This window comes from Sus scrofa, chromosome 8 (genome assembly GCF_054392235.1).
Source record: "Sus scrofa isolate SSC_HxYL_T2T_F1_AM1 chromosome 8, Sscrofa_HxYL_maternal_Yorkshire_Landrace_v2.0, whole genome shotgun sequence".
Classification (NCBI taxonomy): Eukaryota; Metazoa; Chordata; class Mammalia; order Artiodactyla; family Suidae; genus Sus; species Sus scrofa.
The window spans coordinates 88,768,033-88,783,299 of NC_139390.1; the positions used below are offsets into that span (position 1 = coordinate 88,768,033).

Genomic DNA, 15,267 nt, shown 5'->3' on the forward strand with positions numbered 1-15,267 from the left:
TTTAGAACATCTTTCTGCCCACCCTCCCACCCCAACTCATTGTTCACTGGACTCCTTATTCATAGCTTCTTTGAAGCACCTATCTGAAGGATGCTTCCCTTTTATTCTTCCTGTAGCCCCTCATTTGAGTCCTTTCTTGGCCTTTATCTTTTGTTTGTTTCCTAACTTTGTCTCCCCCACTGGATGGCAGACTTCATGAGTACAGGAATCACATTCATTTCGTTCATAATAAAAAAAATTAACAGGATTTATTAGCATTCACAATGCTTACAAAGTAAAAGGACTCTAAAAGCTATTGAGGTCAGATTTAAGGACACTAATTAAAAACTTAAAATAGGGAGTTCCTGTCGTGGCTTAGTGGAAACGAATCTGACTAGTAGCCATGAGGATGCAGGTTCGATCCCTGGCCTCGCTCAGTGGGTTAAGGACCCAGCGTTGCCCTGAGCTGTGGTATAGGTTGCAGATGTGGCTTGGATCCTGAGTTGCTGTGGTTGTGGTGTTAGGCTGGTGGCTACCATTCTGATTTGACCTCTAGCCTGGGATCTTCCATATGCCGCAGGTACAGCCCTAAAAAGAAAAAAAAAAAAAACTTACAGTAAATCTCTTTCCAAATATTCAGTTTGGACCACTTCTCCCCACTTTACCTCATTCATTGTATTTATCAGGAGAGACTGTCATTTGCCTGTGAGCTTCCTGGAAGTAGAGAGTCTATCGTGTCAGTTTAATGGCATACTCAGGAGTTGGGTGTGAGCTTTATAAAAATGTGGGCTGAAGAAAACAGAATTATCCTCGAGAAGCCCTGACTGCCATTTTCCCTATAGAGAGAAACCTTCTCCTTTTGTTTAAAATTCATGACCCCAAATTTGAAATGTCATTTGATGCTTCCCAGACATCATCCTCTGCTTCCTTACGGGATTATCACACCCTGCCCTCAATTTTCAGGTCCCCTTTACTCCCCCAACTCTCCCACTTGCCTGTCACCCTCGGGTCTCCCTGACTTTGCTTCTGTTTCTAAAACGTCCCAGCCTCGGTCCTGCCCTGGAACCTTTGCACTGGCTGCTCCTTCTGTTTGGAACACCTTCTCATCTGTCACCTCCACAGAGAGACTTTGCTCACCCCTCCTCCGGAGGCTACTTACTCTGTCACTAGCATTTTATCCAGTTTAAACCTCTACCTGGTATGGGTCCTTATCTGCTTCTCATTTACTTGGTTTTGCTTTTTATTTATCTCCTCAAACGTGAGCTCTGTGAGACCAGGGACCCTGTCTGCTCTTTCTCTCTCTGCTTATTGATAATTGATGGACAAACCTAACCTTTGTCCCGAGGTCTTTGAGAACCTCGTTGGAAATGCTCAGTGGACAACTGCAGAGGAGCTAGATTCCTCCTGACCAGGGAGCCCCGTTTCTTCATGGTGACCAGAGGTGCCATGTTATGAAAATAAACATTTCCATAGATTTTTATATGCATTTTTTAAATGAGATTTTTATTATTATCTTTAAAATAAACAGTGGGAACTAGAGAGGAAAAAAGACTAGGAAGGGTGAGTTGAAAATATTTTCCTTAATCGTTCAGTGATGATATAACTTTATCATCCTATTTTTTAATTTATATTTTTAAGTGTGGATTTAAAAAAAATTTATAGTTGACTTACAATGTTCTATCAATTTCCGCTATACAGCAAAGTGACCCAGTTATACATTTATATACATTCTTTTTCTCATATTATCCTCCATCTGAGAGTGGATTTTATTTTATTTCTGTTTTCTCCAGACAGTAATTTCTTTTTGGTTGAAATCATTATTGACTAGCTGTGATGTGACATGAGGTCTAGTTTGGCCTTTGCCACTGCCTGGCCATACATGTGACTTCCAGGCTCATTTGTTGCACCAGGAGTTTAATAGCTTTCAGCCTGAAGATGCTGTGAATCTATGAGATGAGTTTAGTCTTTCCATAGGTGGTTGGGAGTTGCTGTTTCCGACAATTCTAAAAAAAAATAAAATATGTGTTATTGTAATATTTCTTCTCCTTTTCCGATGAAGCCTTCAGTACATCTAAGTGCTTGTGACAAATACTTATATTATGCATTACATTTAAGAGATTGCTGAATGAATGTTAATGAAATAGAATTTTTGAAAACAGCACACTAAACCCCACTTTTCTTTCAATAAATTGATCATTTAAAAAAAAAACCATTTTATCACTAATGCATTTTCTATTCTTTCACTAGTGATATGTTTCACAGTTTGAGATTGGCTTTTCATATTAAATAATCTCCTGTTAAAGCTGAAGTTAATGTTATTAATGCTAGTAAAATTTTGCACTTATAAAATTGTATTAGATCAAAACTGTTTTCATTGCTGCGCTCAAATTGCTTTGAGAGATGAGAGGCTGTTACATTACGCAGTGGAATATATTGGCAAACAGCGCCGTGCTAGAAACATCCCCAAACTGGGACCTGAAAATAGGGATAGCCATTATTTACCACATACAGTCCCTGGTTCTAAAGCATTTTATATTGATTCAATTATTTAATCCTCACAACAATTACTATTATATCCCTTTTATAGATGAGGCACAGGAGAGTGAAGGAATTTGCCCCAAATCACAAAGTAAGAAGCTGCAAAGTGTGTACCTTGAACCCCTGTGCTCTTGTCCCTCAGGAGACAGAGGTCAGGTTCCTACTCATCCACCTGCATAGCTTTTTAACATTTTATGCAAGTGGTTTGGGCTCTCTGTGCGTTTGTTTTCAACTGTAACTGAGCCGAATAATATCTGCACGACCTGGCTCATGAGAAGGGAAGTAAATAATAGAGGGGAAGAATTTTCAAAGAGTGAAGCATATGATGGATGCTTCTTCTATCCATTTGTTATTATTGTTTATAGTTTTTAAGAAAGCATACAGATTATTTCGTAGGCACTCAATATGTCATAAAAAATTAAGAAATGTGTTGTGTAATTGCATTTGCTATTGTATCCCTGACTATACATTTCAACAGAATATTAATAAAGAAACACAACACTTTATGAAAATGTTGTATGGATTCAGTGGGCTAAAGCATAAGAATTGAAGATAACAAAAAAGAAGCAGACGCAGATACAGAGAACAAGTTAGTGGCTACCAGTGGAGGGGGGGACAAGATGGGGTGTGGGAGTGGGAGGTACAAACTATTGGGTGTAAGATAGACTCAAGGTCTATTTTACAACACAAGGAATATAGCCAGTATTTTGTAATAACTATAAATGGAAAATAACTTTTTAAAACTGTATAAAATTTTAAAAAAATTAAACACACAAAAATCTTTAAAAAATGAAACAATCTAAAGCCACCTGAAGAAAAATAACTTTTAAAATTCAGACTTAACATGAAAAATTAGCCATCACATATCCCCACTCCAAAATCAATTTATAAATGTAAAGACAAAGTAGAAAGAAAAATGCAAGAAAATACCGTGAAAAATAAAATGAAGAAAACTAAAATGATGGCTGTTACACTTCTCACTTACTTCTGCATATCAACCTTCTTCACCCAAGAGGTGTTATTTTTCCAGGGGTTCAGCTTGGAGGTTATGCAGTCTTTGACATTTGGCTCAACTTATTAGAAATACAGGGGTTCAGTTTACCTGGTGCTTAATTTAACATAAAGAAAATCAAAATGTAGAAGGTAAGACAGTCCAAAAAAAAAAAAATCTTGCATAGGAAGATTTCCTTCTCTTTCCATAGGGAAAAGCAAACAAATTAATGAGGATCTGTCCTTTAATTTTGAATGCATGAGTTTCTGTGAGCAAGTGAATAGTTAGTATAGATTCTGAAGAAAGCTACAACTGGCCACCCCACCAGAATGTGTTTTCCCACCTCATCTTGACTTTTTCCCCCCAAGAGAGACTTCTGAAGGGTTTCTATCAGGTTGTGTTGATCTGTCTCTAAGGAGGTCTTGTTTCCTATAAGGTTATTAAACATTTGTATAAGCCAAAGAGGTTTGAAGGATTTTTAAATGACATGAATTCTTGACAAGTGGAGAATGATTGTGTCAAAAGTATTAGAGAAGAGAGGATTCCTGGAGTTTACATCCAAAGAGCATATTTGAGGCATATCAACATGACTTCACTCAGTAGTTGATGAAATATTTTAACACTTTTGTAGCTACATAGTGCAAAAGCTGGTGTTTTGTGAGTTTGATTTTAGAAGCTGGAAAAGCCCTATGGAGGCAGGCAAGGTGTAAAAGCACAGACAGATATCACTGTGAGGCTGAAAACAGTGAAAGACAATCTGGTTTCCCCTAGGGTTATTATTTCACTTAGAAGTCTGTCCAGTTTCTAACTTTCTGGTTGCTTTTTTTTTTTCTTTTTTTTTTTTTTCCTTTTCTTTTTCTGCTGCGCCCGAGGCATATGGAAGTTCCCAGGCCAGGGATCAAATCCGAGACGCAGCTATGACCTGCGCCACAGCTATGGCAACGCCGGATCCTTAACCCACGGTGCCACAGCAGGAACTCCTCTAGTTGTTTTCTTTAGTAAGTATCCAGCATTTATACGCTCATGTGTTTAGAAGAAAGGCACTTTGGCTAAAAGGATGCGGGACTTGGAGCCTGTCTTTCTTGCCATTTTGAAAGAATATACTATGAGACTGAGTATTTTGTGGTGAAGAAAGGTAATTAGGTTGACTAAGTCAAATTACAGCTTATAAAGGTGATGAACGATTAGAGATTTGTCTTGGTTTTTAAAATGGCTTTGACTTTCGAGTTCCACCTCATTCATATGTATTTGTGTACTTTGTCAGAGCGGTCAGTGGTGGCCGCGAAGATGCTTTTACCTTGGAATTGGGACCATACATTCTATAACCTGTTGCAGAGAGAGGACCTCTTGTGTTTTTAACTATCGTATATTAAAAAAAAAAAAAAAAAAAAAAAACCTTGGAGGACAGTATCAATTTCAGTAACTCCATGTAATTTCCATTTATTTTATTTCCTAAAGAAGCTGAGTTGCATTACGTTGGGGCAATTACCAGCTTTGACACTACCAGAAACAATAGATTATGAAATGACCTTTGAATGACTTTTAAGTGAAGTCTCCATAGCCTTCTTTTAGGCAGCTATCCCCATGGTGACATCTGAACATGGGGCCCTCTGGGTCCCTCGGGCACCAAAATGTGTGTCCTGATACATCAGTCCGTAACTCTGTGTGACAAAACTGCGCTCCTTTCTCTATGCCTCACTACATTCTAACTTAAAGATGGAAATCAACACTAGATAAATTACTGTGGCTTGGGATCACTTCTACAAAAACAAAACAAAACATGATTTTTTTAAAATAGATCCAGCTGTCAGTTTAATTACAAGATCGACTTTAAAAAAAAATCTGTCCACTATTTAAAACCCTCTTTCTCCTCCCACACCGCTCCCAACCTTCAAGGTGCTGCACCTTGTACCCACCGGTCTGCTCTCTGCCGGGGCTCCCTGTTCCATTGCTTATTTCACTTACTGCGTCCTTGAGGCCGGAGGAAGTTGATCCAATAGCCGTTTGTCCACAGGTTCTCTGGAGAGTCATTTATTTGTTCTTGAGTATCTGTGAAGGCATATGCCCCGTTGTGAATTAGGGCTTTTTTAGTGACAGAGTAGAAGATGACAGAACCCCATCAGCCTTGTCAGACAAAGTTCCCTGACCTCATTATTGCTAATGGATCATGGTAATTCAGCCTGTTGTGAAATCTCATGTTCAATTATGCAGGATAATGAGTGACTCAAAACTTAATGTGTCTCAACTCTAGTCCTCATTATCGGGTTTGTTCAGCTTCTTTCAAAAGCCAAAAGGTTTTAAATAGAGTGGTTCACTTTTATATACAAACTTGAAGTTTGCACCAATATTCAGGCTGTCCCAATTTGATATCTCTGGTTTGACTTTAAAATAAGAGGGGACTGCCAAATATGACTTCGTATTTCACCCAGCCTTTTGGAGGAAAGTTAGGACAGGTTGATTCATTTTTAAGTGTAAATTCTGGAATTCTAAAAGCATGCAAATGGCATTTGTCTTTGGATTCACAAAAACTCCAGATAGTCAGAGTTTGAATTATTTAAACTCCCACAACACATGCACTTTTGCTTTTCAAGCATGAGTTATAATTTAATTAAAAACTTCTGGTGCATTGCTAGCATTTTAAATATTCATATGTTCCATGGATCACTTTCGATTATCTACCGTCTTGAAATTCTTGAAGATGTCAGATTTTTAAGATTCCCAAAGTTGCACTTGGAATTGTCTGTTGAGGCAAAGGGGACTGTGATAATTACACACATCCATTAGGAGCAGCAGAGGAGATAAACTTTGGGGAGGCTTAATGGGCACGTCTCAGTGACAGCTAGCAAAGAGCATTTGGCATGATTAAGGGTGGATTTGAATGCAGTTGAAAATATACTCTCATTATGGACACCAGTGGAGGTTGCACTACAAATGTTACATTCCCCAGAAGAAGCGTGGCGTGGCGGGGAGGCTTTGAAATCCTCTGTGGCCATCATCCAAATGATGCTCTTGCCTTGATGTCTTTCTGCTGTCAGAATCACTTTGGGCTGCCCCGTGCAACTCCCTCCGTCTCTGAAAGGAGGCAACCTGTTGGTCTCTGTTTCAGATTGTCCGGAGGTACATCAAGGATTGGCTTGAAAGAAGGAAACCTCCTTTTGGTGCTGTCAGCAGCAGCGTGCTCCTCATGATCATCTACACAACCTTCTGTGACACGTTCTCGAACCCAAATTTTGACCTGGATAAATTCAGCCTTATTCTCATCCTCTTCACAAGTAAGTTGGAAGGTGGGGCATCCTGGCTTTCTCCTCAGGTGCCTCAGAGCAGAGCCCTTTGTGTTCCCTGAGGTCACTGCCAATGTCAATTTGGTTGGAAAGGATGACTTTGTTCTGTATTGTGTGTATGGACTCAGGGACTTTATCACATGTATCTGTTCTTTAAAAAGATACTGGTTCTGACTTAACCCCCTTTATTTTTTATGTCTGATTTACAATAGATTATGCAGCCATAATATCTGTCATATTCAAATGTTAAGATGAGCACTTTTTCATCAATTTACCTTACTGTAACTTTAAGCTAATCTTACCCTTCACTGCAAATTAAAAGTAGGCTTTATAATCAGTGGTACTGTTACTTTATAATAGAGTAATTGGCTGCATTGGTTAAAACGTGACCACTTACATAATTTTTTCTATTAAGATATACCCAAAGTGATATTTCATTTGAAGAAGCAGCAAGCTATGAGTTGCAAGTAACTGTTAGGCTCAAAAACTCTCCTTTTGTTCTGTTTACCCTGTAATACCAAAGACAACTTTTGGTAATTGTAATATCAAAGAATCTTTGGTTGTTAAAATCAACATGAGTTATTCCAAAGTACATCACATATGCCACTGTATTGATGTAGTTCGCTATTGTTCATAGCGTAAACCAGCTCTTCCTAAATGGAACAAATTAAATCACCAAATTTTAAATCAGAGGGTTTTAGAGTTGCCCTGAGTAGCAAATATCATAGCTCTATCTGGGGATATGTTCTATAAGAACTAGTTGAGTCCCACTAGTTTAAAGGATTCTGTCAATTTAGCAATGTTTGTGTGTTTGGCTTATTCGTATGTTTGTTTTTCTGAGTTCCCATAAGTTTCAGATAAAACTAAGCATAGCCATCAGTATGCTGCAGATTCTGCTTTTACAGTGCTAATTTAGATTCATTCTTTTTTTTCTTCAGTATGCTCTATTCAGCTGAGTTTTATGCTTTTAACCTTCATCTTTTCAACAAGGTAAGTGATTTGGTACCTCTTGTTGTTAGTTTCCTAAATGATGAGTTGTGTTCTTTACTTGGTTGCTAGGCTCCTACACTCTTCCGGTCGGGCTCCTATCTCCTGACCAGTCCACCCCACTCCTGCCACCCTTAAATTGTAGACCTGACCCAAGGATCTGCTCTCCGCCCTTGTTTTGTCACTCACATTTCTCTTCTGCTGGCTCTCAGCTTCCTGCTGGTGAAGCCTAGACCTTCCATTCCTAGGTTTCTCTGGAGCTCCAGCACTGTTTATCACTTACCATTTGAATATCTTCACCCAACTGTCTTAGCAAGACCTCAGACTCCAAATATTCCAAAATGGAATTAATCCTTTTCCCCATGACTTTCTCTTTGTCTCTTATTTTTTAATGGAAATACCATCCATGGAGTTACTCAGACTGGAATCCTTCACATTATTATTTTTTAAATGTCTCGATCCTACTTCTGTAATATTTCTTGTGCTTCCAAAGCCACTTGCCTCATTCAGGATCTCATTACCTCTTTCCCCCTAGACTAGTGCCTTGGATAGCTTTGCTATCTTCATGGCCAGTCTGAACTTTTCTTTTTTATTCTTTTCTTCTTTTTTGGCTGAGCCCATGGCATGTGGAAGTTTCCAGGCCAGGAATCGAACCTGTGCCACAACAGCAACTTAACTCGCTGCAGTGACAACACTGGATCCTTAACCCACTGTGCCACAAGGGAACTCCCAGACTAAACTTTTCTTATGCATTTCATACCACTTTCAATAACTCAAGAGTTCTGATAATGGCTCTCTTGTTCAGAGATCCTTCAGCAGCCATCTGGTGCCTGCAGAATGAGTTTCATTTGGGAGCTAAGTGAACCACTACTAGCGTTCACACTATTGAAGCTTTAGGTTGAGGTGAAATCTTTGCTGTTCCCAGAGGAACCTCAAGCATTGTCATTTCTCTCCCTTGCTTAGGCTTGCCCCGTGTCAGAATTGGTCTCCATCTCCTAGTGCATCTTTCCTGTTCTTAAAGGCTCTTAAAGTCACCTCTGAGGCAGCTTCTTCCACCAGTATTCAGCATTCAATAGGTGTTACCTAAACTTTTGATAAGACAAAGTTACCAGAGTGAACACCACAAAGAATGATTCTGATCCTGTATGAGTTTATAAACTAGAGGTATGCCCTGATAACTCTGTGTTCTCTTAGTTCTATGGTAACACAACCTGTAGTCAATTCAAAGAAGAAGCGTTCCCATCATGGCTCAGCAGTAATGAACCTGACTGTTATCCATGAGGATGCAGGTTCGATCCCTGGCCTTGCTCAGGGGCTTAAGGATCCGTCATTGCCGTGAGCTGTGGCGTAGGTTGCAGACACAGCTTGGATCCTGAGTGGCTGTGGCTGTGGTGTAGGCTGGCAACTGTAGCTCCGATTTGACCCCTAGCCTGGGAACCTCCATGTGCCATGGGTGTAGCCCTAGAAAGAAAAAAAAATTGTTTTTCAAAGAAGAAAGCACTTGCAAAGAGAGGTGGTATAGCAAGACTTCATGGAAGAGGTGGGATTTGACAAGAGTCAGAAAGAATAGCTAATTATTCAGCAAACACATGCAAAGAGGGAATTCTTGAGAGAACAGATGATAATGTAGATGTAGACACACACACACACACCTGGTTGAACAGCAAGAGTAGAGGAAAATTAAAAATAATAATAGTAACTGGAAAGGTAAGCTTCGGTCAGATCGCCAGGCTCTGCAACCGCAGGCTACAGCAATGAGTTGCCACCAGGGAAAGGGCCTGCGTTGTTCAGAGGCCTGAAATAGTGTCAGAGCGTGGATGGTTCAGGCCTCACATTAGGCACTTGGCTCTTACAGCACTTGGTGTAGCACGAGGCTAGTTGTAAACAGTCAATAAAAATGTATTGATTGGTGTAATTTGAAGCATTTCCCCAAGCTTGTGGTCATGATTTATGAAGTAAGGGTAAAGCCTGGAGCCATTAAGTCATGGAGAAAATGTGACTTAATTGGGTAAGTCTGAGAGTAGGAACTATTTTAAAGTTCTTTTTGTAAGTGGCCTTTCAGTGGCTGTTTGTTTGCTGGTCCTTGTGGCCGAAGTAATCATCCTATCCCATCAGATTAGACAGGATACAGACATTCTGTCAGGGACTGAAAAATTAGTTGAAAAGCACAGAATAGTCACTACTGAGATTCCTGAAGGAGGAGGCAGGGTGGAGGGGGTCACACTCGGATTAAAAGTGAGAATTTTCAGCATGGAGTAGGCTGGACTTTCATGGGCCTTATGGTTTGTTTTATGTATATATGTTTTTTGTTTGTTTTTTACAGCCACACCTGAGGCATATGGAAGTTCCCTGGCTCCGGGTCAAATCAGAGCTGCAGCTGCCAGCCTACACCACAGTCACAGTCACGTGCGATCTGAGCTGCATCTTGCCGCAACTCCAGATCCTTAACTCATTGAGTGAGGCCAGGGATCAAACCCGCATCCTCACAGAGACAGCATCGGGTCATTAAACTGCTGAGCCGCAGTGGGAACTACAAGCCTTGCAGTTTTGAGATGCTTCCATTCTGTCTTATTCTGCCTTCACTGAAGTTCTGTTGTGTTTTGAGCTTACTTGGCCCACTGCCAGACACGCATGTTCTTTGGTAAATAACACAGTAAGAAGCAACTATAATCATGCTCCTGGGTAGTGACTGTTGAGCCTCAAAATATTCCATTAAAATTTGGAGACGTTTCAATTAGATAAAATTTATGATTTTCACATTCTGTTTTCATACTAGAAGACCCTATAGTGCCTGAGGATTTTATTGGAGGAATGAAAAATGCCAGCAGTTACTGAACCCTGCTCTGTGCCAGGCACTGTGCTAGGGATTGTGCAAATGTTTATTTTGTGTAAGTCTGACAGAAAAAGGCTATGATACTATGCATTTTGGTGGCTATTTTGCAGATGATGACCCATGCTTAGAGTAGTTTAGGAACTTGTCTAAAATCAGATTTTAGTAGTTTAGTAACTTACCCCAAATCAGGTAGCACATAGTACACATAGAATTGAAATTCATTTCCATTCGACATTTCCTTTGTTTTGTTTTGACCGTGCCAGGGGCATGTGGAAGTTCCTGGGCCAGGGATTAAACCTTTGCCACAGCAGCAATCCAAGCCACTGCAGTGACACCGGATCCTTAACCCACTGAGCCACAAGAGAGCTCCATCACTTGACATTTCCTGAAGCATTTGCCTGCTTTTTCCTCTGTACTAAACTACTTCAATTACTTTTATTTTTATTTTTAATTTTTTTAATTTTTTTTTTCCAATGATGGTTGTTTTACAGTACTTCAATTACTTTTAAAATTCACAATACTTGTTTTGGTTGAGGAATTTGTAGAGTATTTAACTGGATTCTTTAAGTTCACAGACACACAAATTAGTCAAAGATATCAAGAGTTAGAGTTAGGACCCTCTGGTTTATACTCTATTGAGTTTCCTTTTCTTTCCCTACTTGTGGTTCCTTCCTTCTTAAAATTAGTGAAATAGGCCTGTGGTGGGTTTTGTTTTTGTTTGTTTGTTTGTTTTTGTTTTTGTTTTTTTTTACTTACCAATTCAGTAAAGCTAAAATCAATCCAGATATCAAGAGACTAAAATCTCAGCTTAGGAATCATTCTGTCTTCTTGTCACTGAACCTCTGATGGTGGAAGTTTAGCATAAACCAGGAGAGACTCAGGCTAGAAAATTCAACCTCCATGAACACTCTGCTCACCTGGTTAACGGTTCTTAGGTTTACAGACCTGACCTTACCATTGTAGTGTCTAGAGTGGGAGCCTCTTCTACTCTGACTGTTTAAAGTACATCCAAGAGTTACCATTCTGTGTTCTTATTTGTCTGTCTACAGAACAGTGTCAGGGTTGGAGTTCCCTTCGTGGCTCAGTGGAAACGAATCTGACTGGTATCTATGAGGTTGCAGGTTCGATCCTTGGCCTTGCTCAGTGGGTTGAGGATCCAGCGTTGCCGTGAGCTGTGGTGTAGGTCGCAGGCATGGCTGGGATCTGGCATTGCTGTGGCTGTGGCAGAGGCTGGCAGTTATAGCTCAGATTTGACCCCTAGCCTGGGAACCTCCATATGCAGCAGGTGTGGCTCTAAATAGACAAAACAAAAACAAAAAAAATAGAATAGTGTCAGGTTTAAACATTCCAACTGTGGAGTCAGACTTGAGTTTCAATCCTGTTTAATAACTTTATAACTTTTGTCAGTTTCCTCAGTTATAAAATGGAGATAGTTAGCGGTACCTATCTCATAGGGTCATTTGGAGTCCTCAGCCTAATAAGCACATGAAGCCCTCAACCTAATAGCTCACATATAATAAGTGCTCAAGAAATGTTAGCTACTGTAAAATAATTATTTTATCAAAGTAGTTTATATTACTTCAAAAACTAATTATGGAAGAGAGAGAATTAGCATTTCTAGCTTTGTGACACATTGTTTTTGACACTCTTCCATCACAGTTGGTAGGACTTGGGCGTTGATTCATCAAACCCGGAGTCTGCTGTCCAGAGTCACCCGAGCTTTCTGCAACTTTCAGAACCTTCCGAGTTAGAAGAAAACCATAGAAAAAGCTTAGAAAAAGAAATCAGTAGTCAGGAGCCTTTTAAAAACATATACAAGACAGTTTGGTGGGTTGATAGCTAGAGTAATAGATAACGTGGCTTGTCTCCAGAGTGATAAAACAAGAAAAAGAAAGAAAACAATATTTGCCTTAGGTGCTTCAGTCCTTATCGCTACATTTTCAATCAGATGTCTCCTTCAGCCTCCCACTATAGCCCTGGGGGGGAACGAGGGTGGGGAGGGCGGGAAGGTAAGCATTATTATTAATGCAGAGTCTACTCACCGTTGCAGAGATGGGGGCAACTGAGCCAGAGGTCTGGGTGACTTGTTTAGTGCCACACAGCTAGTGACAGACAAGGTCTCCTAACCCAGGTAAAGACAGAACACAGGTACAGAGGTTATCAAAGGAAAGTGTTCCCCATAGAAGTCTGCCCTGTAAAAACAGTGGGCTTAGACAGAGCCATCTCCGAGGACCTTTTCTGCTCCACATTCTGTAATTCCACTAGTAAAACCTTCTGACATGTTTTCCTTTGTGGGTACTGCAAAGGCAGGCAAAATAAATATTATGTGGAAAACACTGATTGAAGGTTTTGTGAGAGAATAAAAAGACCAGTTGGGAAGAAAAGGAAATAAACATCTCGAGGGAAGCCAAAGTAATCAAAAGAATTATAAAAACAAGATAAAAAGAAAATCAATATTAAAAAGAGATAAGGTAGCGTTAGAAAATAAATAGTAATGCGATTCCTTTCAAGCATGTGAACAGACACAATAGAGATGATAATCACTGACAATAATTATAGTCATTACTACTTAATATAACGTACAGGCGGCTTCGTTTTCCTGTGTGCTGTCAGGACTTTCCACCATGAAGCCACCCCTGGATGTCACTTACCAGGATAGCTGCCCTCATCCACTAAATCGTGCAGTGGTTTTTTTGCTTCTCGTCTTGTTTTTGTTTTGTGTAATGTTTTTCTCTGAAGGCAAACTTGGGAATCGACTGCCGGTCACATTCCCCAATCTGCTTATTCCACGTTTTTCTCAGTTCTGAGGTTCCCAGGCCTGGACTCTCTGTGGATGAACGGAGGGCCTCACACTTTCCAAAGAAGATAAAATCTCTGACATACATCACCTCCGCTTTGTTAGTCTTTGCCCGAAACATTTCTGTATTTTTCACTCACCTTGTCTTCTTTTGTGTCCAGCTCCCAGACTCTCAGACTCCAGGACACTCTCCTCTCAGGCCAATCCCCGGTCCCGTCTGTGAGAGGATGAGGTGTGGGGACATGGTTTCCTCCATCGATCATTTCTGTCTGCTGCCTGGTCACCCCCTGTGTATAACCACAGTCATCTTCCATGACTCGCTTCTTCTCTTCACCCGATTTCTTGAAAACACAGCCCCTCTCGCTATGGCAAATACAGTTAAAACACCAACTCCTGGGCTCCTCCCCTGACCCTGCTGGGTGGGCCTCCTCTTCATTCCCTATTTCCAGTCATGCTTTAATGCCCCTCTTTGTCCTAGGTGGTCAAAGTTTCTAATTCCTCTTTAATTCCTCTTCTTCTCTCAAAGCAGCAATAACAACAAAAAAATAAACTTGCATTAGTAAATGCTTGCAACTCACCAGATTCTTAACAAAACATTGGCATTTATCCTCACAGTGACTCTAAGAGACAGGCAGTATTATCCCTGTTTTATATGTAAGCAATGGAGTTCCCTGGTGGCTCAGCGGGTTAAGGATCTGTTAACTGCTGTGGCATGGGTTTCATCCCTAGCACAGGAACTTCCTCATGGCACACGTGCAGCCAAGAAAATATTATGTACACACACACATATGTATATATGTATGTTTTTGTATTTATAAAAGGAAAAGGATGGTCTGAATTTAAATTTAGGCCCACAATGCCTGTGCTGTTAAACTGCTGAGAGGGAATATTTCATAGAAGTTACCAGTTAACAAGTTCTCTTAATTCTCTCTTCATGTCTGTTACCACCAGCTCCTGCCCTCACTGTGATTCTCAGGCCCTTACAGCTTTCTGCTCCCTGCCCAGACTCCTCAGCTTCCATCTTACCCTAAGCTCTGTGATCATTCCTTCTTAAGAATGGGTCTGACCGTGTCATTCTACTCCTCTTATCCTGTCTTATCAAGCCCACACTCCTGGTCGTAGGCCAGGGGTCCTGCACACATGTCAGCCAGTCTGCTCTCTGCTAAACACCTCCTGCACTGCCGCTGTGCAGCACCTGACATCCGCATCTACGCACGTCTAAACCTGCTCTTTAAAGCCGAGCTCAATTATTTCCTCCAAGAACTTCTCTAAGTGCTTCATCATTGGCCCCCACTCTCCTGCCAAGCTTACTCCCCCCCACCCCCCCACTCCCCTCACCCCCCCATTCCCCTCACCCGCGCTCTCCTTCCTCTTCTCTCTCCCTCCCTGTCTCTCTCTTCCTCCTTTCTGAGCTGAGGTGAGACACTAAAAATTCAGTTGGTTAACGAATCCGACTAGGAACCATGAGGTTGCGGGTTCCGTCCCCACCCTTGCTCAGTGGGTTAATGATCCGGCGCTGCCGTGAGCTGTGGTATAGGTTGCAGACGGGGCTCGGGTCCCGAGTTGCTGTGTCTCTGGCGTAAGCTGGCAGCTACAGCTCCGATTGGACCCCTAGCCTGGGAACCTCCATATGCCGCGGGAGCAGCCCAAGAAACAGCAAAAAGACAAAAAAAAAAAAAAAAATTTCAGTTGGAAAAAAAATTTTTTTTAATTTAAGCTGCAGATAAGACTGGTTGGGATGTATCAGCTTTTTTACATGATTTTTCAAAGAAGAGGAGACTAAAGGGCATTTTAAATGTTCTCTTAACAGAGGCACAGAGGAGGAAGTGGGAGGGACAGGACAGGAGAGGGTCCTTCTTGC

The 15,267-nt window shown here is 40.8% G+C and overlaps 1 protein-coding gene and 1 long non-coding RNA gene across 7 annotated transcripts in view; one reads left to right on the forward strand and one right to left on the reverse strand.

Moving 5' to 3' along the window:
• The window catches only part of SLC10A7 (solute carrier family 10 member 7), a 240,663-nt gene that overhangs the window by 193,343 nt on the left and 32,053 nt on the right, over positions 1-15,267 (forward strand). For 2 of the 5 annotated variants that reach the window (XM_021100285.2, NM_001137640.1), the window contains 2 exons: positions 6,615-6,780; positions 7,728-7,779. In XM_021100285.2, the coding sequence (XP_020955944.1) occupies positions 6,615-6,780; positions 7,728-7,779 (218 nt within the window). Of the gene's footprint in view, positions 1-6,614; positions 6,781-7,727; positions 9,140-10,172; positions 12,509-15,267 lie in introns of those variants that run through there. The other 3 variants (XR_014811826.1, XR_014811827.1, XR_014811828.1) reach the window with 3 other exon arrangements.
• Positions 1-15,267, reverse strand: part of LOC102167732 (uncharacterized) — a 69,993-nt gene that overhangs the window by 1,478 nt on the left and 53,248 nt on the right. The window contains exons 3-7 of one of the 2 annotated variants that reach the window (XR_014812846.1): positions 13,547-13,693; positions 13,261-13,436; positions 12,652-12,731; positions 5,425-5,557; positions 1,651-1,982 (exon numbers count right to left, since the gene is read on the reverse strand). This is a non-coding gene — a long non-coding RNA (uncharacterized LOC102167732). The remainder of the gene's footprint in view (positions 1-1,650; positions 1,983-5,424; positions 5,558-12,651; positions 12,732-13,260; positions 13,437-13,546; positions 13,694-15,267) is intronic. The other variant, XR_014812847.1, reaches the window with a different exon arrangement.